A 16,870-nucleotide genomic window follows, 5' to 3' on the forward strand; every position below is an offset into this window, starting at 1 on the left:
GATAAGGAAGGCATTATAAGTAAGATCTCATCTAGTACACTGTGTTCAGTTTTGGTCACCCATGTTCAAGAAAGATTCATTCGAACTGGAACAGGTGCAGCAAAAGGCTACTGTGAGGAGATACAACTATTGCTATAAATACATCAGGAAGGCAAACACTAATAAGGGAGAAGACAGAACTAAAGGATAATGTTGTCATAAGAACAAATGGGTATAAACTAGCTATGAATAAATTTAGGCTGAAATTTAGAAGAATGTGTCTAAACATCTGAGGAATGAAACTTGATAAAAATCTTGCAAAAATAGGAGAAGCAGAGGAAACAAGCAGCATTAACATGGACTTATATTAAGTATGTGAACTGGATAATAATCTGATGGGGCTGCCTGCAACAGCAGAGGACTGCATTTAATAACCCAGAGGTACCTTCTCAGCTGATGTTGAGTATTGAAGACATGATCTGTTTCAGATTTTTTTTTAAGACCTCAGGTAGTAGCTAACAGCAAATCTTAATTCTCTATTCCTCCCATAAACACTCCAAACTATGCAAGACTTCTGAAAGCAGTATGGTAAACCTTGCAAATTCCAATCTCTCAATTGGAATTTTTTACAGGATATTCTCACTTTATCTTTAAATCTCGTCAGTCTACCCCTGCAGTGGGCAATAATTTTTGGCCAGGTGCCACTCCAAGATTTTGGAAAGTGGTCGAGGGCCGCACTCTTCCAGGATGAGGGAGTGGGGGTTGGGGGTCTTGGATGGGGTTGGGTGCAGAAGGGCGCTTGGGATAAAGAACTGAGGTGCAGGAGGGAGAGTGGGGTCTGGGAGGGAGTTTGGGTAAAGGAGGCAGTTGTGACTTAGGGCAGGGGACTGGGGTGCAGGAGTTTGGGTTGTAACCTAGGGTAGGAGGGGATTGTGATCTGAGGCTGGGGATTGGGGTACCAGATCTGGGAGGAGATATAGGTGCAGGAGGGAGGCAGAGGGTTTGGGTATGTTGGGGGGGGGGGAAGCAAAGGGTTGGAGAAGAGAGGGACTGGGGTGCCAGAGGCAGGCTCTGTCCAGGAGACTTACCAGCCAGCAGTCCAACCAGCTTGTCTACCTGTAGAGCTAAATGCTTGCAGAGCTAAAAAAAAGTTTCTCAGCCAGCTTGCCTGCCCAGCCATGTGCTTGTGTGAATAACTGAGGCAGAGGGGAGAGGGGCATGGTGCTTCATGTGCTGTCTGTATTCAAACAGGTAGCTCCCACTGGCCAGTTTTTGGCCAGAAGCCAGCCAATTGGATTGTGCTGGTGGTGGGAATTATGCCTGTAACCTTCCCCCTTCACCTCCAGACTCACAGTTTTTAAAGAGAAACTACCCCACAGCTGCTTTTCTGAGCAGTGTGTGGGGCTGCAGGTCAAGTAGAGGAACCTATCTGGCGCTCCCCACTGCATCTGCAAGTCAGATCCAGTGACTTGGTGGGTTGGATCCAGCCTGCGGGGGCCATATTTGCCCAGGCCTGGTCTACCCTAACAATTAGACCCAGAATCAACATCATCTTAGGGCAATCATTCTCAACTTTTCCCATATAGCCAGGATCTCCCTCCCTATTTAGTACTATGAAAGAGGTAAGATGGTTTTGACCTTATTTGCAGTAAGAAAAGCAAATATGGTAGGCAACCAGATTGGCTTACCAGGGAAATCCTTGGCAAGCTTGTTTAAGTGTGTGCCATTTTAGTAAAATTGGTTAAAACACAGACACACACACACACCCCAAAGCTGATGAAAACCAGCATAATCTGGCAAACCTGTGTATGGGCACTGGTAAGCAAAATGTTGCTTGAACCACACATAGAACCCCTATAGGCCACATGACCAGTACTGCCCACCACTCTGCTAGTAAATACAAATGAACCTAGAAAAAAATTCAGTAATGTTTTTCATTGGAGTATGCAAATGGGCATGATTTAAGTTACCAGATGGAATATTTACATGGACCTACTACTGACAAATTTTCATCCTGTAAAACGTGTAGGAAGCAACATAGTGCATGTCTACAGTACAAGCCTTAATTTCAACTATACTTTCTAAGATTGTATCACAGGTGTTGTCAAAAATGCTTTTTTTTTTGCACTTGTAAAGAATTTTGATAAGATCCCAATCATATAAATACTGTCCATCATGTAAACAATCCTCTTTCAGAACATTAAGAAAACATCAATGAGCCGAAGAAGAACTCACAATGCTTTTTTAAAAATCATTCTTTAAGTACTTAAAAAAATACATCAGTGTCCAACCTATACACTTTTCTTTTCAATAAGGTATGTATAATGATCCATTAAACAGGACCATAGCTGACTTTGTGCATATCACTTCCCACATAGGGTTGCCAAATGGTTTAACCAAAAATACTGAACACCTCCCACCCCCACCCCCAAAAAATGTGGAAAAAATTCTGTTGAGGGCAAAAAAAGGGGAAGACCATTAAAACAGCATGGCCCCTTTAAGTGCATGAGGAGTCAGAATAGGGATAGGAAGAGGGGAGAGGTTGAGCACTAAGACCCAGAGAAGGCATTGCTTTCCATTCCTTCACGTCTTTAGGCTTTTTGCTGGCAGGCATCTTTATCGAGTCCGGGGGTGGGGGCAGGGGCTGGGCCCATTTGCTGAGTGTGTCATAGGGTTGTCAGGTGTCTGGTATTTTTGCCTCCTGGCAGGGGAAAAAACCCAGAAAATACCAGACATTTTAGGTGTCCGGTATTTTCTGAAATCTTTTTACTAGACAGAATGTCAATACCGGACACCCGGAAACCCTATTCCTACACAATACACAAAATCCAGTATATCTACAAAACACTCTGTGCTACAATGAGGACTAATAAAAGAGGTCCTTAATTCTTCTTTTAAAAACACAGAAACATAGCTCTCTTCCATCACACACACCTAACAACTTGTTTGGGTACAGTCAATATTTTAGAGTTTTATTAGCACAGATTTTTATCTCTATTACTGCTCAACTTACCAGTGTCTGAAGAACCTAATTTTTCCACTGCTGATGACTCTAATTTTTTTGCATTTTCTTTAATCTCTGAGCATTCATTTAGTTTTTCTAGACTTTGAGAGGCAGTATCCAGCAAAATGCTATCACCAATCACAGAAGGCATTCTCTCATATATTTTTAATTTGTTCTGAAGCTCTGAAATCTGCAAATGTTAAAATTAAAAGTTAGATGCCAATTCATAATAAATGTGAAAACTGTATTAAAAATGCAATATTGCCTAACCTCCTCCTGCAATATTTTCAGCTGTTCTGCATGTTTCTTGTCTCTCTCTTCAAGAACCCTTGTATGATCCTCTTCTTTTTTCATAAATTCTATTTCTCTAGTGGAGGAAGATACAATTGTACTGCAACATTAAAAGGATTTCAGCTGATAAGGAAAGATTAAAATTGATTATTTATTCAATTAATGTAATTATCCTTGTTGTAAGATCAATATTTTAAACATTGCAAATGATCAAACACACAACTTTCAGTAATTATGTTCATTATTTTTGTAAGCCCACAAACTCAAGTATGTGCAAGAAAAACAGGAACTACAACTGTTAAGTTTATTCTGGGTTGTAGCTTAAAAATGCCATATAAAGTAAGTGGCACTCGTACCCCCTCAAGATTCTTTCCATTTGGCTATTTTTACTTGAAAAAAAATGCAGGAAAGGCTAATGTTGAAATTGTAAAATACTTCTGTAACAACCACTTTGCAGAAACTGCTCTGAAAAAAGTGGGAGGAACCGAGCTAACTCTCCCACAAGACATGCAATGGAACTCAGTACTGTACTGTTTTGAGCACTATATCAAGAACTGGCCTAATCTGAAGACAGTTTGTGAACAAAATAGGGAAAAAATAGATGGCACTATTACAGCCAAAGTTCTCAACACTGGGCTTAAGAGAAATGTTCAACACATGCTGAGTATCCTGAAGCCAATTTCTGTAGCCTTGAACAAAATGCAGGGAAGAGGAAGTTACTCCCCTAGTGGGAGTTTGAGATGTGTGTCCGCATGGGTGCTCCACTCTAGGTGCTGGTGCGTCCTAACACCAGCAATCTTCTTTAACAGTGGTCTGCTGCACCACACATGCACAGTGGTGTCTCCTTGTGCCGTTAGCATCTGTTAGTTGCGCGCGTGGCACCTCCGGTCCATCTCTACTTTGGACATGCCCCGAAGAGACTCCAAAGTAGGGAAGAAAGGGTAGTAGAGCACCCCTGGGAACACACATCTCAAAGAACTCTAGTTACTGAACAAGATAAGTAACTCTCTCTTCTTCTTCAAGTGATGTCCCTTTGGATGCTCCACTCTAGATGTCTGAAGAGCAGCATCTGTCTCGTATAGGTGGTGTTGGAGCCTTGCCCCAGAGACTGTATAGAGAACCACCTGACCCACTAATGCTGTCGGAATTAGGCCGGAAGTCAAGGCACAGTGTTTGGTAAATGTGTGCTCGGAGGACCAGGTTGCTGCTCTGCAGATGTCTTCTAATGGGACATGTTCAGGAAGGCTGTGGTGGAAGCCACTGCTCTGGTGGAATTTGTTGTGATGACAGGTGGTGGTTGCTTGTTATGGACTGTGTAACAAACATGGATGCAAGAGGAGATCCTTTTTGATATCCTTTAGGAGAAGACAGCTTGTCCTTTTGAGCATTCAACAAAAGAAATGAAAAGTCTCATGGACTTCCTCCAGGACTTGGTCCTAACGAGATAAAAGGCAATCGTTCGTTGTACATCGAGGGCGTGTACCACTGCTTGAATTGAGTCATCATGTGGCTTTGGACAGAATGCAGGAAAGTGGATTGGTTCATTAATATGGAAAAGTATAGGAATTTTCAGGAGGAACTCTGGGCGAGGTTTGAGTGTTACACTCTCTTTGCTGAAGATTGTATAAGAGGGATCTGCCATCAAAGCTGCTATTTCTCCTACTTGTCTGCTGGAAGTGATGGCTATGAGAAAGGCCACCTTCATCGAGAGATATAGCTATGAGCAAGTGGTTCAAAGAGTGGCTTTGTGAGACTCTTAAGGACATGATTGAGGTCCCACAGAGGAGTAGATGGTCTCACTGCAGGGTACATATTTTGGAATCCTGTTAAGAACTGTTTGGTCATGGGATGCGAGAAGAGCGAGATCCTATCCATTAGTTTGTGAAATTCAGCAACCTTTATTAAACTAAAGGAGGTCCTGACTCCCATAGCTTAAGAAGGTAGTCCAGTATGATTACTAGAAGCGTGGTGGAGATGGAATATTGTGTTTTTCCCATATCCACTTTGAGAATCTTTTCTGTTTATAGGTGTAGGATTTTCTGGTAGAATACCGTCAACTACAGATTAGTATTTGCTTTACTCTGTCACAGCAGGATGTTTCAGCATCATGGAGCCATGAAGGAACCAGGCTTTGAGATGAAGTGTGACTGGGTCCGGATGGAGGGTTCTGCCGTGATGCTGAGATAAAAGATTGGAATGTGGAAAGAATGCACGAGGAACGGAGATTGCCAATCATTACAGATAAGGAAACTAGGTCTGGACTTTGATGGTGCTACTAATATGACGTGTGATCAGTCCTGTTTGATTTTCATGATTACTCGATGGATCAAAGGTAATGGTGGGAACACATATAGGAGTGGGGTTTCCCATTTCAGAGAAATCATCCCCTAGATATCTCTTGCCCAGGGCTGCCCTGGAGTAAGGTAGTGTTGCCTTGGCTGTTACTGAATCTAGTTGAGCAGCTAAAACTCAAGAGTCTGTGTGGGCTGCAGCGTGAAGTAGGTGGCTACAGCCACCAGAGTTTTTGAAAATACTCTTGGTGCTGTTGATAGGCCCAATGGGAGAACTCGGTACTGGCAGTGGTTGTTTCTGACTGTGAAATGTGGGAAACATCTCTGTGTTGGATGGATTGTTATATGGAAATAGGCATCTTCGAAGTTGTGGGCTGAGAACCAATCTCCACGGTCTGATGGTTGCTAAAGTGGCCATTTTGAACCTTCAGTATGTTATATACTTGTTGAACTTTCCGAAATCTAGTATGGGTCTCCACCCCCTTGTCTTCTGTGTGAGGAAGTATTTCGAGTGAGAGTGGTTCCTGAAGAGGGGTGGGGAGGAGAGGTAGGTAGGGGGAGTGGATGTGAAGGGGATGAAGATCTGTGGATTCTAGAGAGTATCAGTTTGGTCGGATGTTATTTCGGTCCATTGTTGGAAGAAGGACAATAGCTAGTGGCTAAATTGGAGGTTTGATGGTGCCGGCGATGGTATGGCAGGGATGTTGCTCAAGCCCTAGACCAAAGCTTCAAATTTGCTGTTTCAATGTGAATGGTTGGTTAGAGTTGGATTACTGCTGGCGGTGTGAACTCCCTGGGTATCCCTGAGGCTTAGAGCCATGAGGGTCTGCGCATGACACTTGCCATGGCAGTGCTATGTGTGGCAGTGTCTGTGACATCTAGATCCACTTGGAGTGCCGTACAGGCGATGGTATAGCCCTCTTGAATTATGCCCTGAAGTTGAGGCCACTTCTGTTCTGGGAGGAACTGTAAGAGGTCTTGTAATTTGAATAGTTAGTATAATTGTACCCAGTTCAACAGGTTAATCATTAACATTTGGAGGATTTTTCTTGCCATGCTGTAATAGGAGGAGAACATCACCAGATAGACATTTAAGTTGTTTTATTTAACTAAAACAACAATATTATGTATTCTGGATTTTTTTCTTCAACAGCAAACAAAACAAGCATATGAATTTTTTAGTTTAGTTAAATATCCAATTTTAAAAAAATCAGGTTTGTTTTTGTTAAAATTTAAAAATATTGAAATATTAAAAAATGCAAACATTAAATCAATTGTCAGCCAGGTCAACATGAGAAACTTAAAATATTGGCTTTTGTAGCTATTTCAGTTGTATTCACCTTCATTTTCTTGTTTGTTCATAATCTGTAAATGAAAAACAAGTTTTTCTGCTTTTTCAGGTCCCAACAATTTCTCAGCTTGGAATGAATTAGTTTAAATTCATATGATTGTTTTGTTTGCTGTTGAAGAAAAAATCCAGAATACATAACATTGTTGTTTTAGTTAAATAAAACAATTTAAATGTCTATCTGGTGATGTTCTCCCCCTATTACAGCATGGCAAGAAAATCCTCCAAATATTAATGATTAACCTGTTGAACTGGAGATAGTTCATCTCCCAATGACTTCATAAATATCTGCTTCAACTAATCTTTGGTAAATAAAAGAACCAAACAATCATTAATTTTCTGATATAGCTGTAAAATTAATCTGAAAAGATTTCAAACTAAATTACTATTTAAAGATGTATGGGTATGTCTACACTAAAGCGTTATTTCGAAATATCTTATTTCGAAATAGTTAATTTGAAATAAGTTATTTTGAAATAACGCGTCTACACACAACATGCATTTCGAAATAGTATTTTGCTATTTCGAAATAGAACGTCTATATTGAGTGGATGCTGAATCGCATTTAAGGCCAGCAGGCTTGGAGCTGGCACAGGCACTGTGGCCAGAGTCAATCCCTTTAAGGACTCTGGGAAGGGAGGAGGGAGAAGAGTGTTCTTGAATGAGGCTGGAGTGGCCACCAGGGCACCCTGGGAAGACTGGAGGCCCCCTATTTCGAAATAAGTGCTGTGTAGTCTACACAGCACTTATTTCAAAAGAGCTATTTCGAATTTGGCATTATTCCTCGTGCAATGAGGTTTACCACTATTTCAAATTAATAGTGCTCCACTATTTCAAATTAATTTTGAAACAGCGGTTTGGCTGTGTAGATGCTAGTAAAGTTATTTTGAATAACAGCTGTTATTTAGAAATAACTTTGCTGTGCAGACATACCCTATAGTGTGTACCTTCTAATAATGAAACCTACATCTCTGAGTTGTGAAGAATATGTATTAAGGTTATAAAAACCAACAAAAATGCACTTTGATGTAGAAAATCATGATTCAATCGAGTCTTCCCGGCTAGTAATTTAAATCATGATTTAAATCAAAACCACTCTGGTGCTAAAGCACTGCATCACCACAAGCCAACCCTCTCTACACATCAACGTGCTAGTCCTTTATTTCTCTCAGCGTACCAGAAGCACTGCTACATCCTCTTGTTGCATAACTACTTGCATCAGCTGTCAATCTATTCTTCAGCAAGCTGCAGAGTAAAAATACATCCACCTTGCAGCTGGGACTAGGGATGGAAGCAACTAATTGACTAGTCAACTATCCAATAAGCGAAAGCTTATTGGATAGTCAACACACTAGTCAACTAGTCACTCATCCCCCTTGCTGCCTCTATCAGAAAGAGTCATCAAGGGACGGTAGAAGAGAGGATGCTGGGGGAAGCCGGCTTAAATGCCAGTTCCCCCAGCTTCAGATCCGTAGGAGGGGAAAGGGGCAGTAGTAGCATTCCACCTTTGAAACATACAAGAGCCCCAGCAGGGGCTCTTGTGCATTTCAAAGATTGAAACACTCTGTGGGGCCTGAGGCCAGCGGGGACTCCCCACTGGCCCTGGGCTCCATGTGGCATTTCAAAGTGGAAGAGCCGCATGGAGCTCAGGGTCAGCAGGAACTTCAGAGTCCCCCGCTACCCCTACCCCCAAGGCTCCATGCGGCATTTCAATCTTTGAAATGCACAAAAGGGCTCTTATATATTTCAAAGCCGGAATGCAGCGCAGCACTTCCACCTTGGAAATGTATCAACAGCCAGGCTGGCTCCTGTTATATTTCAAAGCAGAAGCACCCTTATCAACTAATCGAATAGTCAATGGAAATTCCATTGACTATTCGATTAATTGACTAATCTAATTTTAACATCCCTAGCTGGGACATCTAATTTCCAGATCAGTAAGATGTACAAACTCACTCTGTTTGACCAAGTGAACTAAAAATAGCAGTGCAAGCATGGCAGCAGAAGCAGCAGCTCAGGCTTGCCACCAGACTATATACCAAAAATCTCTGATCAGAGGTAGCAAGCATACAGCCACACTAGCTAAAAATTACACCTTCCAGCTGCCAGCATAGACATATCACAAGGCCTCAGCAGGAGCTCTTGTACATTTCAAAGGAGGAATGCGAAAGTGCCTATTGACTAATCAATTAACCGTATTTTAACATCCCTAGTGTCAATCACTCAAAAGTTAGAAAGTGGCAGAAATGAGATTGTGTCATTCTGTATATGTACATGTGCTGAATTAAAACTACAGGAGCAATCTCCCTCCACCCCCTCAAATAACAGGACTTATTCAATAAATGAATAGTGCTCACTGGATTTTTTTTTTTTAATTCTTATTCATTGTGTAGCCAAAGAGGCCTTATTTATCACATAACATCGTGACTCATCACTCAGTATCAGGTGAGCCAACCAGCCCATACTAAATATAGTATCATTATTTTCTCATGTACTTTTATGGTAATTATCACCATATTTCCTGAATGCATCACTATTTTCACATTTTAAGAGGCAAGGTGGAATTATTATCAACATTTAAGAGATGGGGGAACTGAGGAACATATTATTTGTCTCAATTTGTGGCATCTGAAAAATCAGGCCCAACAGTATTTAGCATTTCATAACCTCTCATATGTCCAAAGCACAGCTCTCATTGAGGACAGCTGCTCTTGAGTGCTCAGCACTTCTACAAACTACACCCTAAGCATCTTGAGATAAGCACCCAGAAAATAAGGAGCACACAGTTAGTGGCCAGCTATTGAACATTTTAATTTAGGTGACTTGCCCAACCGCATATAGGAAATTCGGTTACAGAAACAAAGATAATCCACTCTTTAGGTCAGGCCTGGGTAAAATACAGCTCATGGGCCACATCCCACCCACCAAGCCACCAGATCCAGCCCGTGGAGGCAGCGGGAAGTCCCAGGCAGGCTCTCCTGTTTGCCCCTACAGCCCCACACGCTGCTCAGAAACACAGCTATCAGCCCCCATTTCTGTTTCAAAACTGAAAGAGAGGGGAGAAAGATTCAGGAGCTGCCTCCACCCCCTGCACAATCCCATTGGCCAGTTTCTAGCCAGAAACTGGCCAATGGGAGCTGCCTGTTTGAATAACAGGCAGCCAAGAAGAACCAAGCCCCTTCTCATTGGCTCAGTTATTCACTCAAGCATACGGCTGGATGGGCGGGCGGGCAGGCTGGCAGGGAAACGTTTTAAGCTCTGCGAGCCTTAGCTCAGCAGGTAGGCAGGCTGGTTTGGCTGCTGGCTGGTAAGTCTCCTGGCCAAAGTCCATTTCTGGTACCTCAGCCCCTTCCTTCCCCAACCCTCTCCCCCCCCCCTCATAAACATACCCAAATCCTCTGCCCCCCTCTTGCACCCATACCTCCTCCCATATCTGGCACCCCAATTTCCTGCCCCAGATCACAATCCCTTCCTACCCTAGGTCACATCCCAAACCCCTGCACTCTAGTCCCCTGCCCTAGGTCACAACCACCTCCTTCACCCAAACTCCCTCCCAGACTCCATTCTCCCACCTGCACCCTAATTCCTTACCCCAAGCTCCCTTCTGTACCCAACCTCCATCCCAGACCCCACATCTCCTCCATTAATATCATGAAAGAGTGCAGCCCTTGACCATTTCCCAGTGTCTTGGAGTGCCTCCCCACATCAAAAATTATTGGCCACCAAGGGCTGAATTAAGGTTGCACATAACTTTCACTCACTTAAAATCTTTTTAGTTAATAAAACTTGTTTTAGCTAATCCAGCGTGTTTAAATTGAAGTGTTTGGGAAACTCCATACTGGGTGGCAAGTTGTGTGCATATTATTTATTTATTATTGCTGACTTTTTATAAGCTTGCACTGTCCAGAAGAGGGTTGGGCAATACAGTATATTCATATCTGGGGGAAAATCTAAGAATGGGTGCGTGTGGAGGTCATCCTGCAGGATAATAAAGGCTGATAAGAGCCAAAGTGTGACTCCTGGCTGCAGAACATACACTCCTGGTGTCTGTCTAATACGCCAGCCACTAGGCCACATGTAGCTATTTGGCCAGTTGAGTGTGGCTAGTTCACTATAGCAGTAGCCATTATAGTGGCTATTGCTTCAGAACTGGTTGGATACCATGGACATAGACAGACATAGCTGGGAGCGACATGAATGCTGGCGGCTATAAGTAATCCAGGCTGAAGGTTCCAGCAAAGCATTGTAAAGGTTAGAGAGGCAGGGGTGACACAGCTACTCAGTCTGGATTGCACCATGGTATGTCACACAGCTAAGCAGCTCAAAAATGTTTAAACATTCTTTTGACTGTGTATTTTTTCTATACCCATTCTCATAAACAGCTAACCTGTTTTTCTGAAACTTCCCACCCAAAATCAGCATTTGACAGACTATAGCTTGGAAAAATTCAGCCTGAATGGTTAAAATCTGGAAGAATCATAAGCAACTGAAAACAGGATCTTACAATGGATAGTACTAGGTAGCTTGTACTATAGGTGTTGCTACCAGCTCTGCTTATAACATAGGACAAATAGAACCAAGAAAGAGAGAATTTAAAAAAAAAAAAACCTTTTCATGAAATTATTCCACTTCAGTGTACTTACTTCTGTTGGTAATCTTTAAGTAATTTCTTGGCCTTGTTGTATTTCTTCTCCAGGGAATCATACTGTTCCTGGGTTTCTTTAAGGTGTTCATTTACGGTCTTGCATAAACTTTGTGCCTCTAACCAGTAGGTCTCCAACTTCTTAATTTTCTCTTTGCTCTCTTCTAAAGTTCGCTGAAGCTGGGACTTACTTGATTCATGTTCTATTTTTTCAGCTTCAGTAGTTTTTAACTTAAAAAGGAAAATATTCAGAAAACTACTTAAGAACTATGTCTTAAGATAAAGTTAAAAATCAAAATAGCTGCTTAAAAATTGTAAATGGATAATTACTACTAACTTACTACATCAATCTTAGTAGTATTAAAAGCAAGACTTTGAATAGATATACAGTTTTTCATCTAGTAGTATCTAAAATGCTTTAAGTCTTTATATATAAATATAATTTCAACACATCCATCTCTTTCCATGTTGTGAGAGTTTTAGAAATCAAACTACATAGTACATAAGTGGAAAAAACACACACCAGACTGCTGTTCCAACCTATTTCTCAAAACCCACCAACACGAGGCTAACTGCAAGACTGAGACAAAACAGTTACCTACCTTTTGTAACTGTTATTCTTTGAGATGTGTTGCTCATGTCCATTCTATTTTAGGTGTGTGTGTGTGTATGCCTATGTGCACAGTTGTTGGAGATTTTTGCCTTAGCAATATCCATAGGGCTGGCCATGGCACCTCCTGGATTAGTGCTCCCATGCAGCAGTATATTTGGGGCAGATGGCCATAAGCTCTCTCAGTTCCTTCTTTCCTGCAACTCCTACTGTGGGGTAGGAGGACAGTAAATGGAATGGACATGAGCAATACAACTTGAAGAATAACACCTACATAAGTTGGTAATCGTTTTTTCTTCGAGTGCTTGCTCATGTCGATTTTAGGTGACTCAGAAGTAGTATCCATGGAGATGGGCTTGCAATTCACAGCTTAGCAGCGTGCAGTACTGCCCTGTCAAAGACAGTATCGTCCTAGGCTTGCTGGGTCAGTACATAGTGGAACGTAAAGTATGAACAGATGATCAGGTGGCTTCTCTATAATTGTCCTGAATAGGCACATGGCCCAGAGAGACTGCAGAAGAGGCTTGCACCCTGGCAAAGTGGATGGCTACAATCGCCAGAGGCAGCACTTTCACCTGGTCATAGCAGAAGCAAATGCAGGTTATCTCCAAGAATAAATTTGAGTGTTTACAGGACAACCTTTAAGTTTGTCAGCCACCGTGATGAACAATTGTGTTTATTTATGAAACAACCTAGTTCTGTGAACATCCAAGGCATGGAGTCTAGACTCCTCCTCCAATTTATACAGTTTCAGAAAGAAGACTGTTAAGTAGATGTCTTGACTCAAAGGAAACTCCAGGTGGTCTGAGCTGGATGTTGTAGAAGACTATGCATAGAAGTTTAGAGGTGAGAGCCCAAATCTCAGATACTTGACAGGCCAATATCACTGCATCTAGGAAGAGGACCCTGGGAATCAATGGCAGTGGGAGGAAAGCATATATAAAGACTCCTGACTTTGGCAGAAAAGAATCCAACAGGGATCTTCAATTCATGCCCCCAGTTGAGCAGAAGATGTGGCACTTTCTGTTCTGCCTGGATACAATCAGGCTCACCTGGGGACTTCCCTCTTCTGCAGAACAGGAAACAGACCACCTCAGGGTCTAGGGACTTCTCATAACAAGACGAGAGTGTTCTTGGACACTGGAAGGTGACTGGCAACAAGACGTATATCAAGGCTACTCAATACGTGGCCCGTGGGAGACATGAGGCCCACGGCCCATTTGTTTGCAGCTCGCAGTGGGAGCCAAAATAAAAAGTAGTCAATATCATGGTCTTCTGTTGAAATGTGTTTTAGTAGTTAAATTCCTGGACTGTCATTGTTCATTAAAAGTGCTCTCATATGGGGGAAGTGAAGTAAATATTGCATTTTATTAATATCAGCAGAACTGACTTAAATAGGACCTGTGTGTTGTGTAGTCTTGCCTTAATCTTTGTATTCATACCCTTCAGTGTGAAAGAAGCTATTTGCATGTATATGCAACCACGCTTAAGTTGCGGCCTTCGGCATGTGCTCAGAATATCATTGTGGCCCCTGGAGCTTCCAAAGTTGAGTAGCCCTGGTGTACATTGTGCTGCAAATAAAAAGTCCCAGAGCCACAGGGCCTCCTAAAACAGGGTAGATGACCTGGCTCTTCCCTGCCTCCTGATATAGACGACCATAGTCATATTGTCCACCAAGATGTGGATCACCCAGTCTCAAATCTTAGATAGAAGGGTTTGTCATGTCACGATCCAGTAGATAAGCTGTGGCACCATCTTTAGGTGCACCCTCACAATGACTGCTTCTGGCCACCCTGACTTCTGGGAGAGCCCCATTGAGCAATATGACAGGAGAAAGTTGAGTAGCGTCTCTAAGGTTCCTTGTTCCTTCTCCCATAGAAGCCAGATCTGGAAGCCCCCCCAGGATCAAGACTGCAGTGCAGGGTGGAACAGCTCCCTAGATGCTGAGGGGTATGCAGACCCATGGAGCACAATGTAGTTTGGAAGTCTTTGAGCCCAGGGCACCTAGAGTTAGTAAGTTCTGAAAAAAGCCTGGCGCCCTCAAATAGTTGCTGGCTTGTCTGATGCAGCCAGGGAGGAGTGGGAGTATTGGACCAGCATTATCCATGGATTCCAGTACTGCTGCAACAGTGGGACCCCTGTCCCTCTTACATCATGGTCCCAACTCTGACCCCTGTCCCTCCAGAAAACATGGCAGGGCCACTGAGGCCTGGGTTTGTCTGCTGAACCTAGAGGACAAATGATAAGGTGAACAGTGGTGCCTGCCTAAACACAAAAAAGACTGATGCCAAGATCCCAAATGATCTCTCCAGGATGGTGACTGATATCAAGGAGATCATCGCCTAGACAGCCTTTCACTGGCAGAGCAACCAGGAGAGCAAAGCGGACAGGAGGCTGCAAACAGGGGAGTTTAAGAGGGAGAGCAAGAGAGCCTGCCGCTGAACAGGCTACCAGGTGAGAGTGAGAGTACTAGCCCCTTCCTTGACGCCCAGGCCTCTCTATTCTCCTCCTCTCCATCACTTGCTATTCCCACCTTTATACTGCTGCTTTTTTCCCCAATTCTTCTGTAGGAAGATGTTTTTCCAACATTTGGCCTATCTAGACTGGACCAAATGTCAGAAAAAACCCATCTTTTGGAAGCCCCCTTATTCCTCGTGGAAAGACGAATATAGGGGTGACCGAAAGATCATGTTTGCTCTTCCACTAAAAGAAGTGGAAGAACAAATGCATCCCTGGATGCAGAAGAGTTTTTCTGGGATAGCTCCAGAATCCTGCAAAACCCCTGCAATCTAGCCATACCCTTGCTGGGTTGAGACGGGATGTGTAGGCTACAGGGTGAGAATGAGGGATTTGGGTGTGGGAAGGGGTGAGAGGTGCAAGTTCTGGGAGGAAACGTGGATGCAGGAGGAGGTGGATAAGGGAACACTGGTCGGGGAGGGGACTCCAGGACGGGCAGTGTTAGGGTCAGTTTTCAGGTATCTAAAAGGATGTCACGAGGAGGAGGGAGAAAACTTGTTCTTCCTGGCCTCTGAGGATAAAACAAGAAGCAATGGGCTTAAACTGCAGCAAGGGAGGTTTAGGTTGGACATTAGGAAAAAGTTCCTAACTGTCAGGGTGGTTAAACACCGGAATAAATTGCCTAAGGAAGTTCTGGTATCTCCATCTATGGAGATATTTAAGAGTAGGTTAGATAAACGTCTATCAGGGATGGTCTAGACAGTATTGGGTCCTGCCATGAAGGCAGGGGTCTGGACTCGATGACCTCTTGAGGTCCCTTCCAGTCCTAGAATTCTATGTTTATATGATTGTCCAGTACCCGTGGAACAGTGCCTTAACTGAAGAGTCCCATGTTTGATTGTTGGGGACTTCATTGGAGATCTTGTCATGGACCTAGGCCTTCTGACTGGCAAACCGGGTCGTGGTGCCAGGGTCCAAAATTACGGCAAGAGATCTGCACCTGTGGTCTGGTGCCAACAATCTACGCATCCCGATCACCTTGATCTTCAGTGCCAGAGTCAGATCTGCCTCAGTCCCCTTGTGCAGAACATGTGGGGCCAGTCAGCTCTGGTTTTTAGCTTATAGATCTGCTTTAGGCACTAAAAGCCCCCATATAGGCTGGGAGCCCTTACCACCACCCAGAGTATGGGGGGGCCAGATAGGTGTCTGGCTGGGCTTGGGGATACGTCTGCAGTGCTACCCTCTTGAAGCCTCAAGATGGGCACACGGCCTTACATAGGTTCTTTTGCACCAAAAGGCTCCAATTCTTTTACCCCTTCTTGGGCACTGGCAAAGAAAGTGGTACCAGCCAAATCCGGTTTCGGTGGCTCACTTCAAACTGAGTCTGATCCACTTGTCACAGTCAGATGAAAACAATTTTGGTGAGGGACGGAGAGCCGACTCCATTAAGAGAGCCTTCAAGTAACTATCCTGCTCTTTCTGTGTAAGAGAGCTAAAGATTTTACAAATCCAACACTTGTCCTTCCAGGCTCTCTCCCAGACACTTGAGACAACTGTTAAGTGGGTCACTGATGGTCAACAGCCCGCTGAATGCTGAACACAACTTGAAGCCAGGAGGACTGGGGCATGCCGGGGAAAAGTCCCAGCCAGGACTAACTACTACCTAACATCTATACTTAACAACTGGCTACAAACATTATCAACAAACTATTTACAAAGACCCTAAGACACAAGGCTGGAGAAGACACTACTAGCTCTTACAATACAAGGAAAGGCATTTTGACCAACCACCACAAATGGTAAAAAGAAACTAAGAAGGTACAGGGCCTGCAGCGCCTAATATACCCCTACTAGGGAGTGCCACTCTAGACATCACCATGGCTGGCACTAAGATAGTGCCAAGGCAAAAATCGCTGCTAACTGCACATATGGATGCACACAACCCTAAAATGAACTTGACATGAGCAAGCACTCAAAGAACTAGAATTATGTTTCTACTAAAGTTTCCTGTTTAGTTTTAGTAATAGCAGCGTTTTAACGTTCTATCTCACATTTGGGTGAGAAGTATTGTCTTTTTGGTTTACAGATAATTTCCACATGATTTCCCTTCTGTCATATTGGAAAGTAGATTTAGCAAGTTAATAATGAACTGTTCTATAGTTCCAAACATCTGTGTGATTAGTAGTTTATTATATACTATAACACTCCAGAAACTCCTTCCTAAAAGTGACCACTGCTCCAAAGTGGC

The 16,870-nt window shown here is 43.2% G+C and overlaps 1 protein-coding gene across 7 annotated transcripts in view; it reads right to left on the reverse strand.

The window, feature by feature from the left end:
• LOC102463966 (neurabin-1-like) overlaps window positions 1–16,870 on the reverse strand; it is a 93,161-nt gene that overhangs the window by 55,279 nt on the left and 21,012 nt on the right. For all 7 annotated transcript variants that reach the window (XM_075933637.2, XM_075933636.2, XM_075933635.2 and 4 more), the window contains exons 9-11: window positions 11,557–11,786; window positions 3,254–3,350; window positions 2,993–3,173 (exon numbers count right to left, since the gene is read on the reverse strand). In XM_075933637.2, coding sequence (XP_075789752.2) covers window positions 2,993–3,173; window positions 3,254–3,350; window positions 11,557–11,786 — 508 coding nt within the window. The remainder of the gene's footprint in view (window positions 1–2,992; window positions 3,174–3,253; window positions 3,351–11,556; window positions 11,787–16,870) is intronic.

The sequence above is a fragment of the Pelodiscus sinensis genome, chromosome 7 (genome assembly GCF_052426305.1).
Source record: "Pelodiscus sinensis isolate ZL-2025 chromosome 7, ASM5242630v1, whole genome shotgun sequence".
Classification (NCBI taxonomy): domain Eukaryota; kingdom Metazoa; phylum Chordata; order Testudines; family Trionychidae; genus Pelodiscus; species Pelodiscus sinensis.